Source organism: Lepidochelys olivacea (assembly GCF_965140295.1).
Source record: "Lepidochelys olivacea isolate rLepOli2 genome assembly, chromosome: 4".
Classification (NCBI taxonomy): domain Eukaryota; kingdom Metazoa; phylum Chordata; order Testudines; family Cheloniidae; genus Lepidochelys; species Lepidochelys olivacea.
Window position 1 is genome coordinate 67,661,926 of NC_140414.1, and position 22,746 is coordinate 67,684,671.

The 22,746-nt window shown below is 40.7% G+C and overlaps 1 protein-coding gene across 1 annotated transcript in view; it reads left to right on the plus strand.

The window, feature by feature from the left end:
* Positions 1-303: 303 nt before the first annotated feature.
* Positions 304-22,746, plus strand: part of GUCY1B1 (guanylate cyclase 1 soluble subunit beta 1) — a 63,173-nt gene continuing 40,730 nt past the window's right edge. The window contains exons 1-2 of the mRNA XM_084625940.1: positions 304-465; positions 976-1,049. Coding sequence (XP_084482066.1) covers positions 463-465; positions 976-1,049 — 77 coding nt within the window. The 5' untranslated portion in view covers positions 304-462. The remainder of the gene's footprint in view (positions 466-975; positions 1,050-22,746) is intronic.

A 22,746-nucleotide genomic window follows, 5' to 3' on the forward strand; every position in this document is an offset into this window, starting at 1 on the left:
AGTCAAGCAATCAGGTAACCCCAGCTACCCAGAACAGTAACCAAAAATACCAGCAGGTTGCAGCCATTGCTGCCCACCTTTAGCTGTTTACATTGCAGCAGCATTTGAAACCCGTTGCAAAAGGTTTCGCTGCGGCTGCTGCCCCCCTCCCCCACTCCCACAGCACTGCTCCCCCCTCCCCCCCACCGCCGCGCTTCGCTTCGCTTCCGACTGTCTCCCCCTCGGGGGCTCGAGCCGAGCAGCATCCTCGAGGCATCCGAATTCCCTCCTCTGCCTGTGACTGGAAGCCAGCCCTGGGCCGCGCTGCGGATTGGCTGTCGGGAGGTGGCAGTCAGCGCGCAGCGGGGGTGGCGGTGGCTAGCGCTCCGGCTCTCCTCGGGCTCTGCTGCAGCGGCGGCTACGGTCCCCGAGCGCAGCCGGGGAGGGGGCGTCAGCGAGCGGAGGGGAGCGAGTGGCGGCGCAATGGTGAGCGCGGCGGCGGAGGGTGCGGATGCGGCAGGGGGCACTTTCCTCAGGGTGGCCCTGTGCCGCGGCGCCGGCTCAGATTACGGCCCTTGCTATAGCGCGGGGTGGGGAGGGAGGCTGAACCAAGAGATGGGCTGGGCGCGGGGCAGCGGCGGTGGAGGGGAGGGCAGGCCAGGGTGATGGCGGCGGGGGGGGGGGGGAGATGCCCGTGGGGTGCTGCGCTGGGGGAGGCGGCTGGGGCTGGCGCCCCGCTGTGGGGGCGATGCTCAGTAGGGGATTTTCTCCCCCGCGGGATGATCGGCCCCAGGACGCACCAGGGGATGCGGGGCGGGGGAGGGGGGTGCTGGTCTCCTTCCCCGGCCCGCCCGCCCGCAGCAAATGACTGCGCCCTCGCACTGCTCCTATGAGCAAACCCCCCCCCCCCGGTCTCTACTGTCCCCTGCTCCCCCCCCTTCGCTGCTGGCATCCCCGTGACTGACCCTCCCTCTCCCCCCCGCTCCGTGTCCGCAGTACGGATTCGTCAATCACGCCCTGGAGCTGCTGGTGATCCGGAATTACGGCCCGGAGGTTTGGGAGGACATCAAGTAAGTGCCGCCCCCGGCGCGCTGCGAGAGACCCCGGCTCGCTCGCTCGCTCTGTCCGGGAGCCGCCTCTCCTCGGGGCAAGATGCGCCCCCCGCCCCCCGCCCCCGCTGTTCGCCCCGCTCCGCCCCTGGCCTGCCCCTCATCGGGTCCCCCCGGGGGCCCCGCGGCAGCAGGAATCTTTCCCCGTGCGGATCGTGGCTCCCTTCCCCCGTCGGGATCCCCCCGCCCGGGCACTCTCAGCGGCAGCCGCGGCTGGTTCCCACGCTCCTGAGCAGGGCGGGAGGGAGCGGAGGCAGCCGCAGCAGCCCGGGGGACACGGGTCAGGGCCGCGGGGCGAGAGGCAGCTCCCGGCTCGCTGGCGCTTCCTGGTCAGCATCGCTCAGGTTCGTGGGAAGGAAGGAGCAAGGTCGGTTCCACAGACTCCGCAGCCTCCTGAATGGGCCGATCCGAGCTCAGTTGCTCGTGGGAATGTTGCAACCGCGCCAGGAGCCTCCAGCGCTGATCCCAGGCTGAGCTCCCGGGTGAGAGTCCAGGGGCTCCAGCGCATCCCCGCTCGCAGCCCGATCCCTCCTTTCACACAGCGCGGCTGCTGAGCTAGGCTACGTGCAGTGAAGAACACGATATATGTACAGTGCAAGGAGAAAGTGTTTGTTTTTGTTCTTTTCAAAATTTAGCAATTTGTTTGTAAACAAAGTGTTAAGTGTTTTCAACCACCACCGTGTACTGTACAGTTAACATGGTGCTAAATGCAGCATTACATTTTTCAATGTCAATCCACAAAAGTGTGCAGCAGGAATTGCGTAAACCAAGCACCTGATATGTATGTTCAAGTCGGGGAGTACATGCAAACTTCTCTGATCATGCTCACCCAATAGTACACAAGAACTGGGTGTTTTGCACACACCCTTCTTGCCTGCACACTTTTGCATCTGGACTTATGGATATTGCAGACACAACCTGTTAATTATACAGAGTTGTATTCTTCTGCCTGTAGCTATGAGCAGTCTTCAGAAAGTAACTACTTGCTCTGACATGGTTAGCACAGCATTTTCAAATTCATTCAGGGAAAGCTTCATTTTAGCTCAGCTGGGGCTTGACTCATTCTCCCTCCATTGGTTTCAATGGAATTGCCCCAGGGATGAAATTGACCTCTGCTGTTCATGGATCCTGAATGTGGTCCCATTTTGACTCTTGGATAAGAGTAATAGACATTGTGTATGTAGGGGGTTCGGACACCACATGGGAAGACTCCACTAACATTCTGGTGTCTGGTCACTATTTGGTAGACACAACAATTAAATCTCTTGCAAATTCCTGAAGGAATCCAAGTGGAATTTGTAGTTTATACCTTCTTAATTAAACACAAAATACTATATAAAACTGACATTAACAGATTACTTTCACACTGAACTTGAAATAAGAAAAACATCTATACAATAAGAAATAGTGTATAAAATGGCTAGTATTTTCCTGTATATTAATATTATCAAAGATAATATTATAGCTTTCTTGAGCCCAACTCATTCTGTTTGATCCTCCAAGGAAGCCTAAATTTAGTTTGAGTGACATTAGTTTGTTTCCAAGGAAATAATTATTATGTCAAAATATTGAATGATGATTTCACTGCTGGATTGGACAGAAGTATGGCTTGGGTTGTGAGGAACCCAAGTCTGTTTAACTCGAATGTTAACTGTTAAACTCTGTTTAACACAAATACAGTTACTTTGATACTTAACCAAAATCATAGGAAAAACAGGTAAAATGCATGACATTCTGCATTCATAAATGCATGATATAGTTTTAAGTTTGCCCTGTAAGACATTTCTTCTTTAACTCTGGGCTTAGTGATAATGCTGGATCTTAGAAAAGCAGATGAAAACCAGAATTTAATACATGGGCACAATGTGTTATTTTGGATGAGGAGTAGGATTTTTTAGGTTTACCTCAGTTACTTGGGGGAATGGTTCTTTCAACTGGCACTCTAATTTCCTTAGTGTTATTTTAATTTTTGTGTGTGAAGAGTCATTAAGTAGTAAATTGAAAAGATTTGTGTTCATCTCAGAGCATGCAGAACATTGTTTTCGTTAGAATCATCAAGATCAAATGTGCCATTGAATGAAGCTTTGCCTGTAGAAATGGAAGAGAAAATGATTCATGAGTTTTTGATGCTGTTGTAAGACTGACATTTTGCGGACACCATTATCATCAAAACATTGACGCAATTACACTCCTGGCCTTCAAACAGCTCTTCAACATTTCTTTGCAACCACCATCAGCCTCATAATTTGGGTTACTGAAAAAGGAGGCATGCAAATGACACACAGTGGAACTCTCAGGAAGATTAGCTCTGTACTTTTGTATCCACCTATAAAACAGAAGACACTCAAAACATACCATACTTTTTATGAAACAAGGGATTCTATAAAGAGAAACTAAACTAAACTTATAAAGCAACTGAAGTAGGTTTTGGTGAGATCTGACAGATTACAAATTGATATTACTGTGGAAATCTGGCTTGATTTTTAATAAAGAACTGGAATGACAAAATAATAATATTAATAATAATAAAAAACAATTTCAGAGAAACACTGGAACCTTGCTTTACTGAACTAACATGGCAGATCCCAAATAAAAAGATCAGAAGTTGAACGCAGAAAAAAGATGAAAAGTCTGAAATCTGTCTGATAGAATGTAATCCCAAATTATAGAGCTTCCATTGGCTTCCCCACCTTAGTATTTATGGGAGCTAATTCTACTTCTGTTTTATAAATGTTCTCTTCCTGGTACTCATAAAATTCAGAATCTGGGGTTTTTCAGTAGTTTCCTGGAACGGGTCATGCCACCTTCCTTGTACGGACTCAGCTGAGTATGTTGAGATAGGAGAGTAATGTCCACATGGGGGAAAGTCTTCATGAAGTCGATGAACATTGGTGCAGCAGATTGTCCTTAAAATGAAGTAAGCATGTTCCTAGATAATATTTTCCTTTGCTCACTAAAAGTTACATGGTCTCTGTCATGTTTGCCATTTTAGTCTACTTTTTCAATTCATTTCTTCTGAAGAAGTTGACTCTGTATATGGAACAAATGATTCACTGTGTGCAGACCAACGTTGTATTATTCTGCATACAGGGGTTTTCATGCTAAATAAACTGATATTTAGGGCTCTAGTTCTTTTTTATATTTAGAGGCTTTTGGTGTTTTTCTCCCCTTCTCAGAAGAAGAATAGATTTCAGACTCCTTATTTTTGTCATTGTTACATGTAGAAGACCATTTCAGATCTGGTGTGGCCATTTATACCTTTCTCTAGTTACCCGCTGCTAGAAACAAATGAGCTCATCGGGATTTACCCCTTTGCTGTCATGGGGTAATCTTCACATTTGGGTATGTGTTTTCAGCTTGGTATACAGGAATTTGTACTATAACTTCCATCATGTTGATGAGAATTGCTACTTATTGCACTGAATATTTAACCCATGATGTCTATAGACGGTGCCATCCTGTTGTTTTTGACAGTCTTTCATATTTATGTTTCTTGTTGCACTGCAACTCTAACTGCCAAACAGACAACCACCAGTGCCTATGAGCTCTTTATTGTCCTTTATTGTACATTAAAGAGAGTTTAACGTCAACACATTAAACATATTAAAAAGATAGGCACATGCACATATTAAAAAGACAATTCCAGTAGGGAATATGTAAATTATTGTCCATCCTGAGCTTCCACCATTGTGGTTAGGCTTTGAGGTGGATTATCTAAACAAATCAAAGGTGCCTCTGTGGCCTCCTGTATCTGGGTTTTGCTCAGGCTTGACCCCCAATCTGTGATACTTTCAGTGAGTGAGATTTCCAAAAAAAAAATATGAGTGAGATTTTAAATGTCTTATTAAAACACACAGCAAAACTCTTCATCACAACAACAAGATCCTTTAGAGTCTCCTTTAAAATTAATGCAGAATAAGTGTTCCTCTTCCCAAATAGCAGGTCTTGAAATACCTGGCTCTGTGAAATTAAGCGAAGTGTATTGCCTGGAGGTGAAGGAAGTTATTCAAATGAAATCTCTGTCTTCTTTCTATTTCTGTGCTAAAGACTACCGTAAAACAAGGTTACATGACCTGGTGAGTACAGAAAAAGTAGACCAGAGGTAGAAGCCTGGCCTGATTGCAAAAGGCTGCTGCTAAACATCTGGTTATACTGTACTAGACCCCCTAGAAAAGAAAATCTAAGAACAAGCGTGTGTCACAATATGTACATAGCAAGTGGTGGTGTGTTACTGTGATCCCAGGAACCACAGTTCCCTCCCAGCTCCCCACCTTGATCCGGGGAGTAGGGGTAATAATTTGCTTCCCCAGTGCTCAGCATTTGCAATGGAGCCAAGGCTCCAGCCATTCCCTGCCCCTCTTTGCCTACCTACTGTGTGGTGGGGAAATAAATGGATGCAAGGGCTCTGCTTGCCCAGACTCAGGGTTTGGGTTGCCTGCTAATTAGTGGACTCATTTAATAGTCCTTTGTATGGTAGTCCCAAATTACAACTAGCCCCAAATTAAGACTTAAACCAATCTGCTCCTCTCCAGAAATGTTTAAAAACTTCCCAGTGTGAACTGATGTCATCTTACCTGAGGTGTTTTGTGGTGATGTTACCATTCTGCCATTGTCCCATGAGAAAGCCACTGTCTCACATTTTCAGTGCTGTCTCTCAGCCAACTTCTAAAGCCACCATACCACCCAATAGCTAATATTTTTGCCTGAAATTCCATCATAAAAACTGCTATATTATTATTTAACTGGAGTTTGAATTGAAAATTAGATGGACTGTTAATTATTGCAGATTCCACCAAAATGGGTCTAATCTGATGCCAGTCAGAATGGAGAATTCTTAGTAACATTGATAGGAGTCCTATGCACACAGCAGCAAAGAAGAAAAGAAGAACATTCAAAGTGAATTTTTTATTAATATTAGCAGTAATAGTAGCACCTAGGATCCTTAGTTATGGCCCAGGATTCCATTGTGCTAGGTGCTGTACAAACCCAGAACAAAAATCAGTCCCACCCCAAATCGCTTAGTGAGCATTTGAACTATAGATTGATCTTGCAAGTTTTCTCTCTGTTCACTGGAGGGGCTTCAGAGGATCTGTGCTGTCACTGGAGCCCTCGAGAAATTTCATTCCTCCTAGGGTGTGAATACTAGTGAAAAGTGCACTGTACCTGGCTACCACTGATGGATTGTGTGGAGATAGGAGTAGGTTGGCAATAGGCACCCTCATGTCACAACAGTCAATGCTCACAATTGATATGATGATTATCTCAAAAAAAACAGTTGTGAACACTTCAGAGAAATGACTTCAGGTAAGGAATAAGCTGCAAAACTCAACAATTTTTTTATATATACCAATGCATAAGCAGTAAAGAGTAAGGCAAAATGCAGTATTTATTACACACACAAAGCTATGCTACACGGACAGTATTAAGGTTGCAAAGTCAAGAAGTCAAAAGTTAAGAAATGCCAGTGTTAAGGTTAATTTTTGCCCTAAATTGTCCTAGATGGACACAAATCAGACATCAAAACTTATAACATTAAAAAACCAGTTATAGAACACTTAAATCTCTTTGGTCACTCGATTACAAACCTAAAACTGGCAATTCTTCAACAAAAAACTTCAAAAACAGACTCCAATGAGAGACTGCTGAATTGGAATTAATTTACAAACTGGATACAATTAACTTAGGCTTGAATAAAGACTGGGAGTGGATGGGTCATTACACAAAGTAAAACTATTTCCCCATGTTTATACCCCCCCCCCCCGCCCCACTGTTCCTCACACGTTCTTGTCAACTGCTGGAAATGGCCCACCTTGATTATCAGTACAAAAGGTTCCCCTCCACACCCCCCTGCTCTCCTGCTGGTAATAGCTCACTTTACCTGATCACTCTTGTTACAGTGTGTATGGTAACACCCATTGTTTCATGTTCTCTGTGTATATAAATCTCCCCACTGTATTTTCCACTGCATGCATCCGATGAAGTGAGCTGCAGCTCACAAAAGCTTATGCTCAAATACATTTGTTAGTCTCTAAGGTGCCACAAGTACTCCTTTTCTTTTTTTTTGCGGATACAGATTAACACGGCTGCTACTCTGAAACCTAAATTAACTGAGTGCCTCACAAACGTTAATTAATTTATTTTTATAAAACCTTTGGGAAGTGAGGGAGTGTTATTACCTCCATTTTACAGATAGGGAGTTGAGATAGAGATTGAAGTCTGAAGTTTCCGCTAATTTTGGGTGCCAAATTTGAGACCCCGTATGATCAGATTTTTCAGTGTACTTAACATTATATGTTTCAGAGTAGCAGCCGTGTTAGTCTGTATTCGCAAAAACAAAAAGGAGTACTTGTGGCAGCATCCGATGAAGTGAGCTGTAGCTCACGAAAGCTTATGCTCAAATAAATTGGTTAGTCTCTAAGGTGCCACAAGTACTCCTTAACATTATATGGATTTTTATATGCTCAAACTCAGCTCCCATTGACTTCCATTACAGCTATGAGTGTTCAGCACTTATGCAAATCATATCCCAGTGTCTCAGATTGGGCATCCAGAGCCCGCCTGTGGTTGAAGCCTCGAGTCCTGCCAGTCCCCTACTGCCTTTACCTACTGCCTTTCTTAAGTGCGATGTTGTGATGATAAATTCATTAATGTTTGTGAATCACTCCTATATTATAGTGGTGACCTCATAGAAAGGCCCATGAGGAAATTACTAAGTCTTTATTCAGAGCAGTGTTTGAATACTGTGAAAAAAGTAAGGCCTGAACCACACATTGAACAATGTGGGAAAACAAAATATCGAATAGCTACTCAGTAATTGAGCACCATCAGTCCTGTGCACTGAATGAACCAGGGGCCCTTTGGAAAAAATAGTATGTGATCATGTAATTAAAGACAGTGTCATAATGCATATGCCGAATTGCACAGGTAACCTTAATTCTAGTATTTCCTAACTTTTTAGTTTTTGGCTTTGCAACTTTATTAATAATCTTATAACATAGGCTTTTATATATATATATATATATATTGTTTCAACAAGGCAGAAGGGTGTGTGTGTGTCTCTCTCTCTCTCTATATATATATAAACACACACACACACACACCCTTCTGCCTTGTTGAAACCACACTGCATATAGGTCTGAGTGCAGTATTAGCATCAAGATGGCTCAGGGAGACTTGAAGGAATGTGCTTTGGAGAAGACCTTACTGATGCTCCAGAGAACAGAATGTGTTCTCCTTTAGTGCATGCTTGCAGCCAAAGCTCATCATGCTGGTCAGTGTTTGAAATTAGCCATTCTGTGGCAGTATGGCAAACTGATAAATGTTCCCTTGTAGATGCCTCTTGTCCCCTAGAATTTAAGACTTAATTTAAAAAACTTGTCTCCAAGAGTGAAGAAAACCTTTAAAAATGAACCAGATGTAGAACAATGCAATGATGTTTGCCTGAGGCTGCAAGAAGCAATCTGGAAAGAAAGCTGTAACAAAGTCATGAACAGCCCCAGTTTATTTACAGAGGGTCATTCACTCTGAAGCCTAATGACAACAGTTTATATCATTACATTGTTAACAGTTTCACTGCTGATTAAAGCCCATAAGAAGAGATGAACAGTCATATTAACTAGACTATAAACCCTTTGGGGCAGGGACCATCCTTTTACAATATGTTTTTATAATGCTTAGCACTATGTAATAATAAATAATAATAAATAAATCAATAAATATGAAGCTCTGCACAATCTGCTGTGAGTGGCATCTCATTTAGGAGTTATGAGTGGGTGGAGCTTGGCAGAGTCCCACCACTAATTTTTTGAGTCCGGGCTAATGTCTTATCTTGTCTTCTACTTGGTGTTCTGTTACACTCTACGGAAGAGGTTCTCTACTTCCAGTCTCGTATGTTCATACACCCATGTAGCTAAAGAAAGAACATTTGCTTCTAGAACATAAGAACAGTCATACTGGGTCAGACCAATGCTCCATCTAACCCAGTATCCTGTCTCTGCCAGTCCCAGCTTCTGGCAGTTGGAGGCTTTGGGACACCCAGAGCATGGGGTTGCGTTCCTGACCATCTTGGCTAATAACCATTGATCGACCTATCCTTCATGAACTTATCTAATTCTTTCTGGAACCCATTTATACTTTTGGCCTTCACAACATTTCCTAGTAATGAGTTCCACAGGTTGACTGTGGGTTGTATGAAGAGGTACTTTCTTGTGTTTGTTTTCAAACCTGCTGTCTATAAATTTGATTTGGTGACCCCTGGTTCTTGTATTATGAGAAGGGGTAAATAACACTCCCTTATTCACTTTCTCCACACCAGTCCTGACTATATAGGTCTCCACCATCATATCCCCCCTTAGTTGTCTTTTTTTAAGCTGAACAGTCCCAGTATTTTTTAATTTCTCTTCTTATGGAAGGTGTTCCACACCCCTCATCATTCTGGCTCTCATGCGCTGTACCTTTTCCAATTCCAATACATCTTTTTTGAGTTGGGGCCACCAGAACTGCACACAGTAGTCAAGATTTGTAAATTGCTTTGTAAAGATCAAAGGCACTGCATACCTACAATGTTAATTATTCTTAATTGTCTGCTATCAGTGCACATTGATGAAAGAATAAACTCTTTCTCTATAGATTAGGCTTAAAGTCCATATTTATTTTGGAATAATATAGGACCTAATTAAAAAAAACCAAAATATGTCCAGGCTTAATATAATTAATATAGTTAACTGCAGTGGTCTGCAAAAAGTTGTGGAAAATTGATTTTTCATGGCACCCTTACAATTGTATGGGTTTCCATAGTGCAGAAGGCAGACATAGTAATTATTCAGTCAGGCATGATCATAATGGTTTTGGAAAAGCCATAAGTGTGTAAAAAAGATGATACTGAATTGACTTCATTTGTGTTTGAAAGATAATTCAGGATGAAATCTTCATTACTGAAAGGCCAATAGAGGAATACATTTTTTCCCATTATCCCTTTTAACATTTAATGAGTTATCTTTCAAATAGTGATTTAAGTGGCACTAATGGATAGCCAGTTAAATTCATAAATGAAACTCTTTCATTCATATTATTCCAAAGATTAATTAACAAGAACCCCTGAATGTTAAGAGTAAACTGATTCTTTTCATATAACAAACCCATAACATTAAGAAGTTGACTCTCCATCGAAGGAAACTCCATTAGGGGAATCTTGTGAAGGGCAGATCTGATTTTTAACTTCCTGTTCATTTCTGCTAAAAAAAAGAAATGATGGCATAATATGAGCCAGAGATTTTTGCATCATCTCGCTCCATCTCCTGGGTTTCATTGTGTAGGGGGATATTTTAGCCCACAGTTTGTGCAGTGCTTTGAGATCTATTGGGATAAAAAGTGCTAGAAATACATCATTATTACAAATGAAATGCTTACGAAAGCCCTTCCTTTCAGTCAACTTGTGTAAAGGAAGCAAAATAATACGGGCTTTGTATTCTTTATCGTATGTTTAGTATTTGGCGTAGTAATATGCAGCTTGTAAATTTGTTACAGTTGACTGTATCTCCTAGGATTATCTTGTTTTGAAAGTCTACATTAAACATTCTCATCTCCAGTCCATAGACCTGGGAAGCAACTCTGAGTTCTGAAATCTATAAAGACACCAATTTACTTTACGCAGAAAGTCAGCTTTCTGGACAGATTCCCATTTTATTTCATCTTGTGGCTCATGGTAATTTATGTTTTTTTCCCAACTGAATGTTTAAAATCTCTTCAGACCATCTAGAATACACAAAGGTCTTTTGGTTTTTCTGTAGATCAATACTTTTGATATGTCTTAACAATGTGCCCCAGTGAACCATCTGAAAGGAAGATGATTAGTGTAAAAAAGATACAGATAATCTCTGAGGTAATACATCAGTCAGTAATTGTATCATTTAAATGTTAAAGAATGCATTTGGTATGAAGCAAAGGTCCTGATGCCACTTATGCTAGTTTTAGTTTTACACTTGTGTAATTCCATTGACTTTACTGCAGTTACTTGTTACTCACTCTCGATTTACTCCATTGTCAGTGAAATCAGAATCATGCCCAATGTCTAAGGGCATTATTACATCATTAAGGTCATTTTGTCTAGTGTAGTCAGTCCGATGAGCATTTTTTCCATCCTTGGAAATTACTTCACAGCATCCATGGAAAACCAGGAATAGTGAAGCACAATGGTGGCAAAAATCCCAATAGAAACAATACCTACTGTGCAAAAACTTCTAGGAGTGATTTTGGAAATGTTGTTCTATGTGAGGTGTTTAAGGTGATATACAGAGTGTATGCTCTCAGGACCACAGTCTAGATAGGAAGAGATACAGTTGCGTTTTCAGTTTACGAGATGATCTGTAAAGGAGATCAGAGGCTTCTAAACAATAAAATTGTTCAAGGTTGTATAGTACATGTCATGTCACAGAAAAGCCTGCACAGCTTCAGAAAATAAAATATTTATTTCTAGCAGATTTGTACCACCATTTTTCCTAAATATATTGATAATATTTTATAATTATTTAGCTGAAAGCAAAATATAAGTAACTATTCTCTAAATAATTTTTTTGATCAAAGAAAGGTTTTATTTTTATTTTCAGCTTCATGATAGGACACAATTGGATGGCAAGTACAGAAATCAAAAGATAAAAGGGTATCCGACAGAAGCAACTGTTCACTTAACTATAATTTATTCTAATTACCTTTGAATTCAGCAGACCCACAGCAAAAAATACATTAAAAGTCCACCTTGTGTATGAAATACCAAATATGTAAGAGACACATATATAAGAAACAATGTAGGATGAGATCTTGGCAGACTAAGCTACTTCTAAGGTCTTTCATGGATGGCAAACTTTTCCTTTCCTCCAGCCAAAAGAAAGCAAATAATACCTTTATGTTTTCAAGATCCTAAAGCTTCATGCTAATAGCAAGTCTCTTGCCATGCGTGCTAATTAAGATCTCTGTACTAAGCAAAAATGAATTTGTTCTAGGTCATGTCTCATTGTGCTTTGCAGTGTAAACCTATTATGTTCTACAAGTGAAATAAAAATACATGAAATCAGTAATTTAATTTTTTTAAAAAATTCAAAGTGGAAATTCTCATTTTTTAAAGACAGTTTTTGTCCAAATGTTAAGTCTTCATCCATCTTTGTATATTATTAACATTGACAATGAATCTAATAATGGGAATATGTTTTCAAACAGAAAACTGCCCTCACAATGGGACACATTTTCAAAGGATCCATGTTGCAGGTTCAGGGGCACCTGGAGACATTAGTTTTTCTGTGCTGCTAGAAAGGCATGAAAGACCCTTAATTTCCTTCTCTCTTTCCCTTTAGATCAATTTGAAGCAAGGCTCATTTAGGGCTTGATACTGCATCATTCTAATCACTGGAATCTTTTCCATTGACTTGAATGGGATCACAGTCAAGCCTTATATGAGTCCTCTGCCAGCTCTGTTATCTTCTACAGCATAGTAGGCAAGTTATTTTTTTCTCCCTATTGCATACCGGGCTGACCTTTCCCTTTTCAGATTGTCCTGGATGATTTATGGGGGAGGGGGCGAGGGGTTGGTGGGAACGGCACTAATGAACCTCAGAAGACCATAAGTCTGAGTCTCTGTTTCACCACAATTTGTCTAGCCTTTTACCCGAGTGAAAAATTAGTGTAAAGTAAGTATAAACTGCTGGTTATCTGATCTGGTAACATTTTGTAATGGTGTAAATTGTTATCCAAGTTCAGAGCAATAATAAATGAGGCCTATCTTGGGGGTCAGTTTGGGCAAGAAGTGAGAGCGTCTGTCTACTGTAGTTTTTGAAGTTTAGTACGTTCCCCTAGTTAGGAATGAAGTACACCCTTCTTTTGTTTTTAGAAATGTAAAGGTGACATAAATCGTAAATCATGTTGCTGTTCTTTTTCTGTTTGGCTTGGAAGCTGTTTTCAAAGAAAAGCACAATATAAAAGTTAAAAGTTTGCTACTATAATGCCGCTAACTTGCTAAGAAATCAACCACAGCTGCACTTGTGAGTTCGCCAGATATTGTTGCTACTGGCTGGTTTCCAGCCAGTCTCTTAAGAAATCACCACGTTTACCACTGCTAATACCTCTGTGGTCAGATCCTACAATTTGCGTAAAATTTCCAAGTTATCACTGTTATACTAACTATTGTTCACAATTAGAGCTGGTCAAAAATGGGGATAAATATTTCAGCAAAATTATTGAAGGAAGGTGCTGCCCAGTTTTAATTAAATGTTGAATATTCCGAATTTTCTATCCAGCTCTTCCCATGATCTTTGCACAGAACTTCAGTAGAGGTCAATTGAAAGCTCATGGGTGGAACTAGGGTACCAAATAGAACCTTAAACGGTTTTGAATTTCCTGGCTGACTATACAACATTCTATGAAGGTGGTCTGCTGTGAACATGTCCTTTAACAGAATCATTTTAAGATTATGCTGTTTGTCTGCTTAGTTTGAAATCAAATTATTATTGATTATTCCATAGCACCTAGTGGCTTCAGCTGGGATCAGGGCCCCATTGTACTAGGCACTGGACAAACATAGTGAAAGACAGTCCCTGGCCTGAATAGCATGCAATCTAAATAGACAAGATAGACAAAGAGTAAGGTAGTGGTGCCCAACCTATTTACCATCGTGGGCCGCATATGCAGAGCTCTCTATGTGTTATGTGGGCCACATCCACACAATGTATCTATACCACCTGTATGGCCCTGAGGATGTCACATGGAACGCAGCTGTGTGCCGATTGGGCCACAAGTGGGCTGCAGATTGAGAACCACTGGGATAAGAGGAGAACTGGAGACACAGAAAGAGGTAAAGTGACTTGCATAAGGTCACACAGCAGGTCAGTGGCAAAGGTGGAAATAGAACCCAGGCCTCCAGGCTCCTCATCCAGAGGTTTGTACAGTACATCATATTGCCCTAGATCATACTGCCTGACTTCAAGTATTATGTACACTGGTTTCCAAACAATATAGTAAATTTTCTCAATGTTACACTTAAATAAGGTATGACTTTTCAATTGGTAATATTAAAAATGTGGGTGATTTGGTGGCTCAGGGGACTGGTAATTGGATGAGGAGGGTGTGGACTTTCGGTAATGGTTTGTCCTGTTCAATTTTGATAGACAGTCTTTACCATCTTGTTGCTGTTCACTGGTCCATGTGCATATGCTAGTGTTTTCATCCCAATCCTAGTGGACTGAGATTCATGTGAAAATTGGCATTGCTTGTACTGTACTTGTTATGCTGGCAGATCCATTAATCTACCCACTTTTACAATAATTCAATTAGTATTGTTTAAAAACAGGTTGATGTACTTAGAGGTGAAGGAAAGCTGTAATACTGAGGTCATGCTGTAAAGTGTATTGCATAGTTTTGATTAGTAAAGGGTAAGCTAAAAGTATGCAGTATGTAAATATTGAAATAGTAGCCAAATATGTTGCAGCATTATTGAAACTAGTACCCTCAAGCAAATTTATTATTAGATAGCCTACATTGCTATGAATTTGCCAGGCAAAAAGGCCTCCACAAATATACAAGCGGCACCATTACACTGAGTTTGCCATTTGAAAATAGTTACTAATTCTAGCAGCATTTTCCCGTGACATGTACAGGGAATATCCCTTATACTAATAAAACATTTCAAAACAGGAATAACTATTAAGCGTTCACACTTTATAATCACTACAAAGAGTAGCTGTAGAATCACCAAAGGAGTCTGGCTATATTATGAAGGGTTTCCAGGGCTTGATCCAATGCCCATTGAAGCTAGTGGAAAGATTCTCACTGACTTCAATGGACTCTGAATTAGGCTCACAGTGATTAAGAGTTCAATCCTCCTCATGTGAATAAGGGCTTTTAAGAATGGCCTTAAGAAAAGTTGCCCATGTTTTATCACAGGTCAGGTGTTATAATGATTCATCATGTGTGTTGCTCCAGGCAAAGAGGTGCTCTGCCTCTTGCAGGGGCAGGTCTTATATTTGGCAGACAAGAATTCTCAGGGAGAAATGGTGGTGTGAAAAATTTCCAGCAAACTAGTTTATCCAATTTGGAGTTACCAGAGCCATATATTAAATACTGTCACAGGGTGGCTGGTGCCTTTAAAGGGAGGTGGGCCCACCCTGCCTGTGACATAGCCAACTCCTCTCCCCAAGTGGGGATAATGAGGAACGCCAGGTGTCCCAGTCAGGCCTGTGGTAGATAAGGAAGAGGCCTGGAGAGAAAGAGAAGGTGCTGCAGGTGGGTGTTGACAGATGGTTGCAGACATTGCAGAGTAAGATGGCTCCTGTGGGGCCCTGAGTCAGTAGGGAAGAAAACACCAGTGGGGAAACAGGTCTGTGGAGAAGGCCAAACTTCAAGCAAGAAGTGGTGGGACAGCAGAAAGATAGATCCCTAGAAAGGAGGGGCTTTGCCCAACTTGGGACTGCAGTGAAAGAAAAGGACTTTAAAGAAAGGGATAGTCCCTTAGAGAGGAGAGACTGGGTCCAGTTGAAACTAGGGTGAAGACTGTAGGCAGGCCCTCTCAGAGGTCCAGCTTTTGAGGCCCCTAGACAAAATAAAAAATAATAAATGATGACACATGAAAACAAAATAAGGCACCAAAAAAAGAGTGAGATATAATTTGAATATTTTTTTATTTAACAAATGCTTTTCTTGCCTTTTTCTGTGTAAATACACTAATTATTGTGGAAAAATCTAGCTTTTGTGCAAAGTCAGAGTTGATATTAAGCATGGTGAGCCCATTCAAATGCTCTTCTCCCATAGTTGAATGGTAGTAGTTCTTTACCTGCTTCAACACGCTGAAGGTGCATTCACCTGAAGCCACTGATGCAGGCAAACCGACAGAAAATACACAATGCAATTGTGACATTAGGAAACACCCCAGAGAGTCCAAATTTGAGTATTTCTTGAAGCAATTTGTTTGGGTTGCAATCCAATTTAAAGTTTGTGGAATATATTCATTTGAGGAAGATGACGTTGTCACTGAGATCTTTTGAGATTTCTTTGTTGTACTGTTGCTGAAATTGTTCAGCTGCAGAAAGTAGATGTTCATTACTCAATCTGTTGAACTGCCAAAGAAACCCCAAAAGGGTGCAAATTAGTTGCAGTGACTCAAATTGATGTGTAAGACCTGATTGAATAGTGTCAATGACGACAAGGAAGACACTGACACCATAATGCTGCTCGGCATCACATTCAGTAGGTAAATTGCGATTGGTGGAGAACTCCGATGAAATGCCAGTATTCTGTGCTACAAATTTGGACTCAGTCAGGATCGCATCCCAATGTTCACGAATCTGTTGAATGTCATTGATAAGACTTTCAGTGTTATCCCTCTCAACATCAAGTGTACCATTGCGTGCTTCAATTACCAGATTACTTTGGTGGATCATTGTAAGTAGCTTCATCCACAAAGATGACATCAGAATGCATTCAAATTTGGACATGTGTTTCTGAATAGACTGAAGTTCAGTTCAAGCCTGTGCAGTGAGATTGAGAGATTCAAGCTCATTTAAAGCCTTTCTCACTGAATTCAAATGCTACGCAACTGGTTAAACACCATCAATCCGTGCAGACCATCTAGTTTTGGACATCCCATGCAGTGAAACAGTAAGATATTGCTTCAGAATTTCCCACCTTTGTCAACTGCTACTGAAGAGATTGTACATTTGCTGAACAGTTCCAAAGTAAGTAATTGCCTCTTTGTATGATTCAGCACAGTCAACACCTACAAGGTTTACTGTGTGGTTTCCACAGCTGGAGAAGATACAGTTTGAATTATGCTCAAGCAGAACTGCTTGTACACCTTTGTACTTCCCAGCCATATTAGATCCATTGTCATAGACTTGACCAATGCAGACTTGAAAATCTAATTTAAAACCTTCTAGAATTGCTAGTACTCGAGCAGCAATTTCTTTTCCAGTTTTTCTCATGAAATTATCAAACAAAATAAACCTTTCTTCAACTGAAAATTTTCAGCTGTCTACAATCTTAACATCTCAAATAACCATAGTAGTTTGTTCCTTGTGAGAATAATCTGGAGTGGCATCAACAATGATTGAAAAATACTTGGCATTTTGAATCTCATCAAGAATTGTTGTTTGTATGAATGATCCACATAGCTCAATAAACTCGTTTTGTATGTGTGTAGAGAAATAATGGACTTGCATGCTGTCATAAATATAAAGGGAAGGGTAAACACCTTTAAAATCCCTCCTGGCCAGAGGAAAAAACCCTTTCACCTGTAAAGGGTTAAGAAGCTAGGATAACCTCGCTGGCACCTGACCAAAATGACCAATGAGGAGACAAGATACTTTCAAAAGCTGGAGGGAGGGAGAAACAAAGAGTCTGTCTGTGTGATGCTTTTGCTGGGGACAGAACAGGAATGGAGTCTTAGAATTTAGTAAGTAATCTAGCTAGATATGCGTTAGATTATGATTTCTTTAAATGGCTGAGAAATTAAGCTGTGCTGAATAGAATGGATATTCCTGTCTGTGTGTCTTTTTGTAACTTAAGGTTTTGCCTAGAGGGATTCTCTATGTTTTGAATCTAATTACCCTGTAAGGTATTTACCATCCTGATTTTACAGAGGTGATTCTTTTTTACTGTTTCTTCTATTAAAATTCTTCTTTTAAGAACTGAATGCTTTTTTCATTGTTCTTTGGGTTTGGGTCTGTGGTCACCTATGTAAATTGGTGAGGATTTTTACCAAACCTTCTCCAGGAAGTGGGGTGCAAGGGTTGGGAGGATTTTGGGGGGAAAGACGTTTCCAAACAATGCTTTCCTAATAAATAAACCCAGATAAACGTTTAGTGGTGGCAGTGGAAGTCCAAGGGCAAAAGGGAAAATAGTTTGTACCTTGGGGAAGTTTTAACCTACACTGGTAAAAGTAAGCTTAGGAGGTTTTCATGCAGGTCCCCACATCTGTACCCTGGAGTTCAGAGTGGGGAAGGAACCTTGACACATGCGCTTTTGACTCTCTTGCGATTCTCGAACATGTTTAACGTGCTCTGATAAAAGTGGGTCATATTTGCTGAGGAGCTCAACTATACCTAGAAAGTTTCCATTTGCACTATCACCAATGTGTTGACTGGAACCAAAGAAAGCCAATTCCCGTTCAGAAAGAAAAAGGATCACATTCAGGATGCGCTCAAGAAGTATTTTCCAGTTATTAGTTTCTGTAGAGAGCTCAGTCAAGAGTAAATTCTCAACTGAATTTTCAGCTGATGCTGCCCTACTGACTGATTTCCATGCAACATAGTTTTCTTTGTGTGATGAACTCTTATGTGAGGGTATTCGGTCTTTCAACTTCCTCAAACCTCTGTTGATGCTCCATCCTAACTGAGCAGGGAGAATTGATGCATTTGCAGCACTTTTGTTCAAAATGAAGCAGGGTGCACAGTACAGAGTTTGTTTTTCCGTACTCCAGAATAACCAGTCTCTTGTGCATATCTCACCATTTGGAACAGTTTTTGTCAGCAGACGAGTAGGGAAAGCGTGATTATCAACATCTCGTGGAATGTAACTTGGAATTTCAAAACAACTAATTTGAAGAAAAGATTGCATTTGGACAGCATTGCTCTTGTCAATAATTCCAGTGTCAATCACAGTCAAACCTGTAGTACTCCTGGATTGCTCTTTCTGCGTAAAATCTACATCTTCCTCTTGCTATTGATTTCTTGTTTCTTGATTGTACACAGGATCTTCTGCTGCATCTGTTATTGTTGGCACATCTCCTTCTTGACTACTGTCCTCGTGTTCAGATACTGGCATTAAAATATCATCTGTTGCAGCTGCGGAGTTTTCATTATCTGTAGCATTGTTTGTTGGGCAAGGCGTGTTTTCCAGTGGTTTAAGAAATGGAGTTATTGGTTTGGAACTCTTAGCTGCTGCTTCACTCAGTTGTTTTTGCTGTCTCTTGCTTTCACCACTTTCAAATCTCCTCTTCGTAGTGATCTATCTGGTCAATATGTAGCCTATCCACACTTGAAATATTCTGCTGTAAATATGTAGCTTATCTACACTTGAAATCTTCTACTCTAAACGTGTACACGAATGCAGTATGGTACACAAATGCTGAAAAGACTTAAAACGAAGGAATACTAATTAAGAACACAAAATGAAACAGTCAGATAAGTTATTATCCTTATCACTGAATCAAAACTCAAGCACTCAAGGTATAATATAACAGGCTGAGCTGAAGACAAAGGGATGACATTTATATAGTAAATACAGACACGGATACAGACAGAGGGATAATGTCCAAAAATTTCAAATGTGTGTCCTCATGAAACTCTCTGTACAAGATTGTCCTCACAAATTTTCACCTTGAATCTGGGCCTATAGACTACGAAAGCCTATGATGATGGCCAAACTACTAAGCTAGGGCTCAACCAACCAACCAGTCACCTCTTTTAGCTACCATATGAAGATAATAATGAGGAATTCTGACACATAAATAATTCCTTAGTCAAATAGATGTAAAACTATAAAGACACTAAAATGTAACTATTCTCTACCTTTCAACACGCACTTGATCCAGTATCAGCCACTAATAGTGGTTTGTTTATATAATCAGCTGATCTGAGAGGACAAGTTCATCACGGTCTAATCTTGTGCCATCAGAACCGATATATTTTTAATAATATTTATGAACATTTTTAACTCTTTGATGTGACAAAATCTATATCCGTTAACAAAAAAATTGTCTTTTACCAAATCACATCTCTTCTTTGCTTAAATGTGCAGCTCTAAGCTGATAGAGTGTGTCACATTTTGGTCTGGTAGGGATGTGCATAAAAACAAGTTGCAAAACTTATCAAACGCCAAAAAATTAACAAGTGTCTAAATTTGAGGCCCCCTTTGAGCTTGAGGCCCAGGCCAAATGGCCCTCCTAGCTCCCTCCTGATTGGCCCTGGCTGTAGGTTTGAGTTCTATTTTGAAAGACCGTGCAGGATTGAATAACTCTGAGCCCAGAAAGCTCTTCTAGCCCATATTGAATAGTGGTGGTGCCATCGCCTTGTCTAATTTCTCTTCACCCCTTTGCAACACCTATCCACAGGGAGAAGTCCCTGTGCTCAGAAGTACGCAGGAATGTGACAGTGTCTGGACCTATATATTCCTCCCTTCATGGTCCAGTAAGGGCACCCACTCTGGGCTCCTGTCTCCTCAGCCATCAACTCGCTTGGGTGGAGACCCGTGTCGCTCTTCTTCCTGAATGGGGCTTTTCCAGGCTGCACAGTTCTCTACCGACACTGTTAGTATCCTGGCAAGTCAGACTGCCTAAGCAGGCTAGCGTCTGCATTTTGTATTCTAGGAAACCCACCTCACTTTGGTTGTCCCAGAAGTTCCTTCTTGTCTGGCACATCGTTTGAAATAGTCCTTTGAAGCTCATATTATTTCCCAGGGTTTACACTGTCCACATTATCTCCCTAGAGAAGTTACAGACAATCCCATAATAATACATAAACTTTGTATTTATAATACAGTGGACTCCAAAGCTATTTAATTTAATTCAGTGAGATCTCCCAAAGGTTGCAGGAAATTGCCATATCTGTCACAGGCTCCTTCTACCTCTCCATTTGCTTGAATACACCAGCAACTGTCTGTCTGTAAATGTCTGAGTCCAATTTTCGAAGCCAGGAATTTCAAATATGTAGGAACTACCAGGGCAGCCATTTAACATCCCAGAGTGCCTCATTTAGCCTAGTTACTAGAGACTTTTGTGGGGAAAGCTTTGGGAATATATTTATGAAGCAAGGAAATATACAATATCCTAAAATATGTGGAGTGTGGTGGTATCAATCCTTATCAGACACAGATACGAAAATTGTTTATAGATGGCTTTTACCACTTTTCCACAGCACAATGTTCTCCCAGATAACAGTGACATTTGCAATGCATGGAAGAATTCAGTTTTTACCAGCTTGTGTGAGAGTGTAATATTTTTAAGGATGTCTGTTTCGTTTTCAGATGCATGTGTGTTCTACTTTATGCTTTGACACACAAAGGACTAGAGGGCCTGAGGGAAAGCTTCAGAGTGTGTTGGAGATTTCATTTTCTGCTTCTCAGCTCAGATCAGGAGTCATTGAGACTTGCTATCCTGTGGACTGGCTGATCTGGCCTCACCTAGGGAATGAATGAGGGAACTGGGCAGCTGGCACTATTTTGCAGTGCAAGAGGAAGGTGTTAAATGGACACTGCCAATTTAAACGTGATACTTCTGTCTGCTTTTTAAAAAAGCCTCCTATTTGTTCAAATAACCCCTAAGGCTAGTACAACTGACAGATGACAGAGAGAATATATTTTTCTTTTTATCACTTTGTTTTGTTTTTTGCATTTGGCAGTCAGTATTCCCTGTTTATGTATGGCTCTTTGTTAGCCCTTATGGGAAAGTCCTGTAGGGCTCAGTAGAAAATGATAACCTTTCAGCAGTTTAACTGAACCATCCTATGGTATCCCTTCCCTATAGAATTTCATATAGGATGGTTTTAACCTCAGGTCTTCCACTGACTTATTGCATTGCTCTGAGCAAACCACTCAACCTGTTGTTTGTGTCATCCACAAAATGGGCATAATAATGTCTATTTATCGCCCATAACAGTTGTGACAAATCAAACATTAATTAAAGTTTGTACATATCCTTGGAAATGTAAAAGCACTGTATACTGTAGCTGTTGCCCTGGGATAGGAAAATAAGGTCAAAGAAGAGCAGAGAGAAGTGAGGATGAAAAAGAGGAAGATGGCTCAAAGACTTCCAGTGAATACTAACTTCAGATTGCCAGAGATTCTTGATGACTAAACAGAGTGTAAATTCAGAGTAACTTCTTTGAAGTCAATAGAAATACACAATTTGAGATTAGAATCAGGCTCCACACACTTAAGCACAATATATGTCGTCTAAGATTTTGTCCCCAAGGTTTTCACAGGAGTTGCAGCTGCTTGTTCCTTAATAGATGAATATTTTAAAAATATTATAGTGTGGTTTCTGAACAAGAATACATACTTCTCAGAGTTTTTCCCCCTTTAATAGAAATACTTCCATTCTCTTATGGCTGTCTAATGCAACTGTAATTTGTGATTGCTTGTTTAATTCCTGTCTCTCATGTAAAGAATTAGCATTTTACATAATTTCATTTTTAAATAGATGAATGCCATTTCAAGGAACTTAGAATCTAAGATGCAATCAAACATATTTTGTTTTGATCAGAGGACCATCACATTATAATGTTTGTTAGAGAGATGCATTATTCTATTGCTTGGAAGGGAATTGGAGGATTTTATACAGTAGATCTATACCATGCTTCATACTTTTTTTCACCTAATGACCAATGGAAACTAAGAGCACATAAAATAATTGGCTGATAAACAGTAAACTTGTCACAGCCTTACCTATGGTGGTGCTATTACCCCGCTATAACAAAAACCTTTCATTCTTACTAGGAATACTAGTAATTCATTCTTACTAGTGGCTTCTTTTTGTTTGTGATGGCTCCAAACCTGAGATGATAAATGTCTCTCTCCTTACCTTAATCCACGGGACTCACATGACCTGTGCCTAGGATCTACCTCAGCATTTACTTCCTTATGCTTTCTTCTAATTCTGTGGTTTTTCCTGAACAATTCTTTCCCT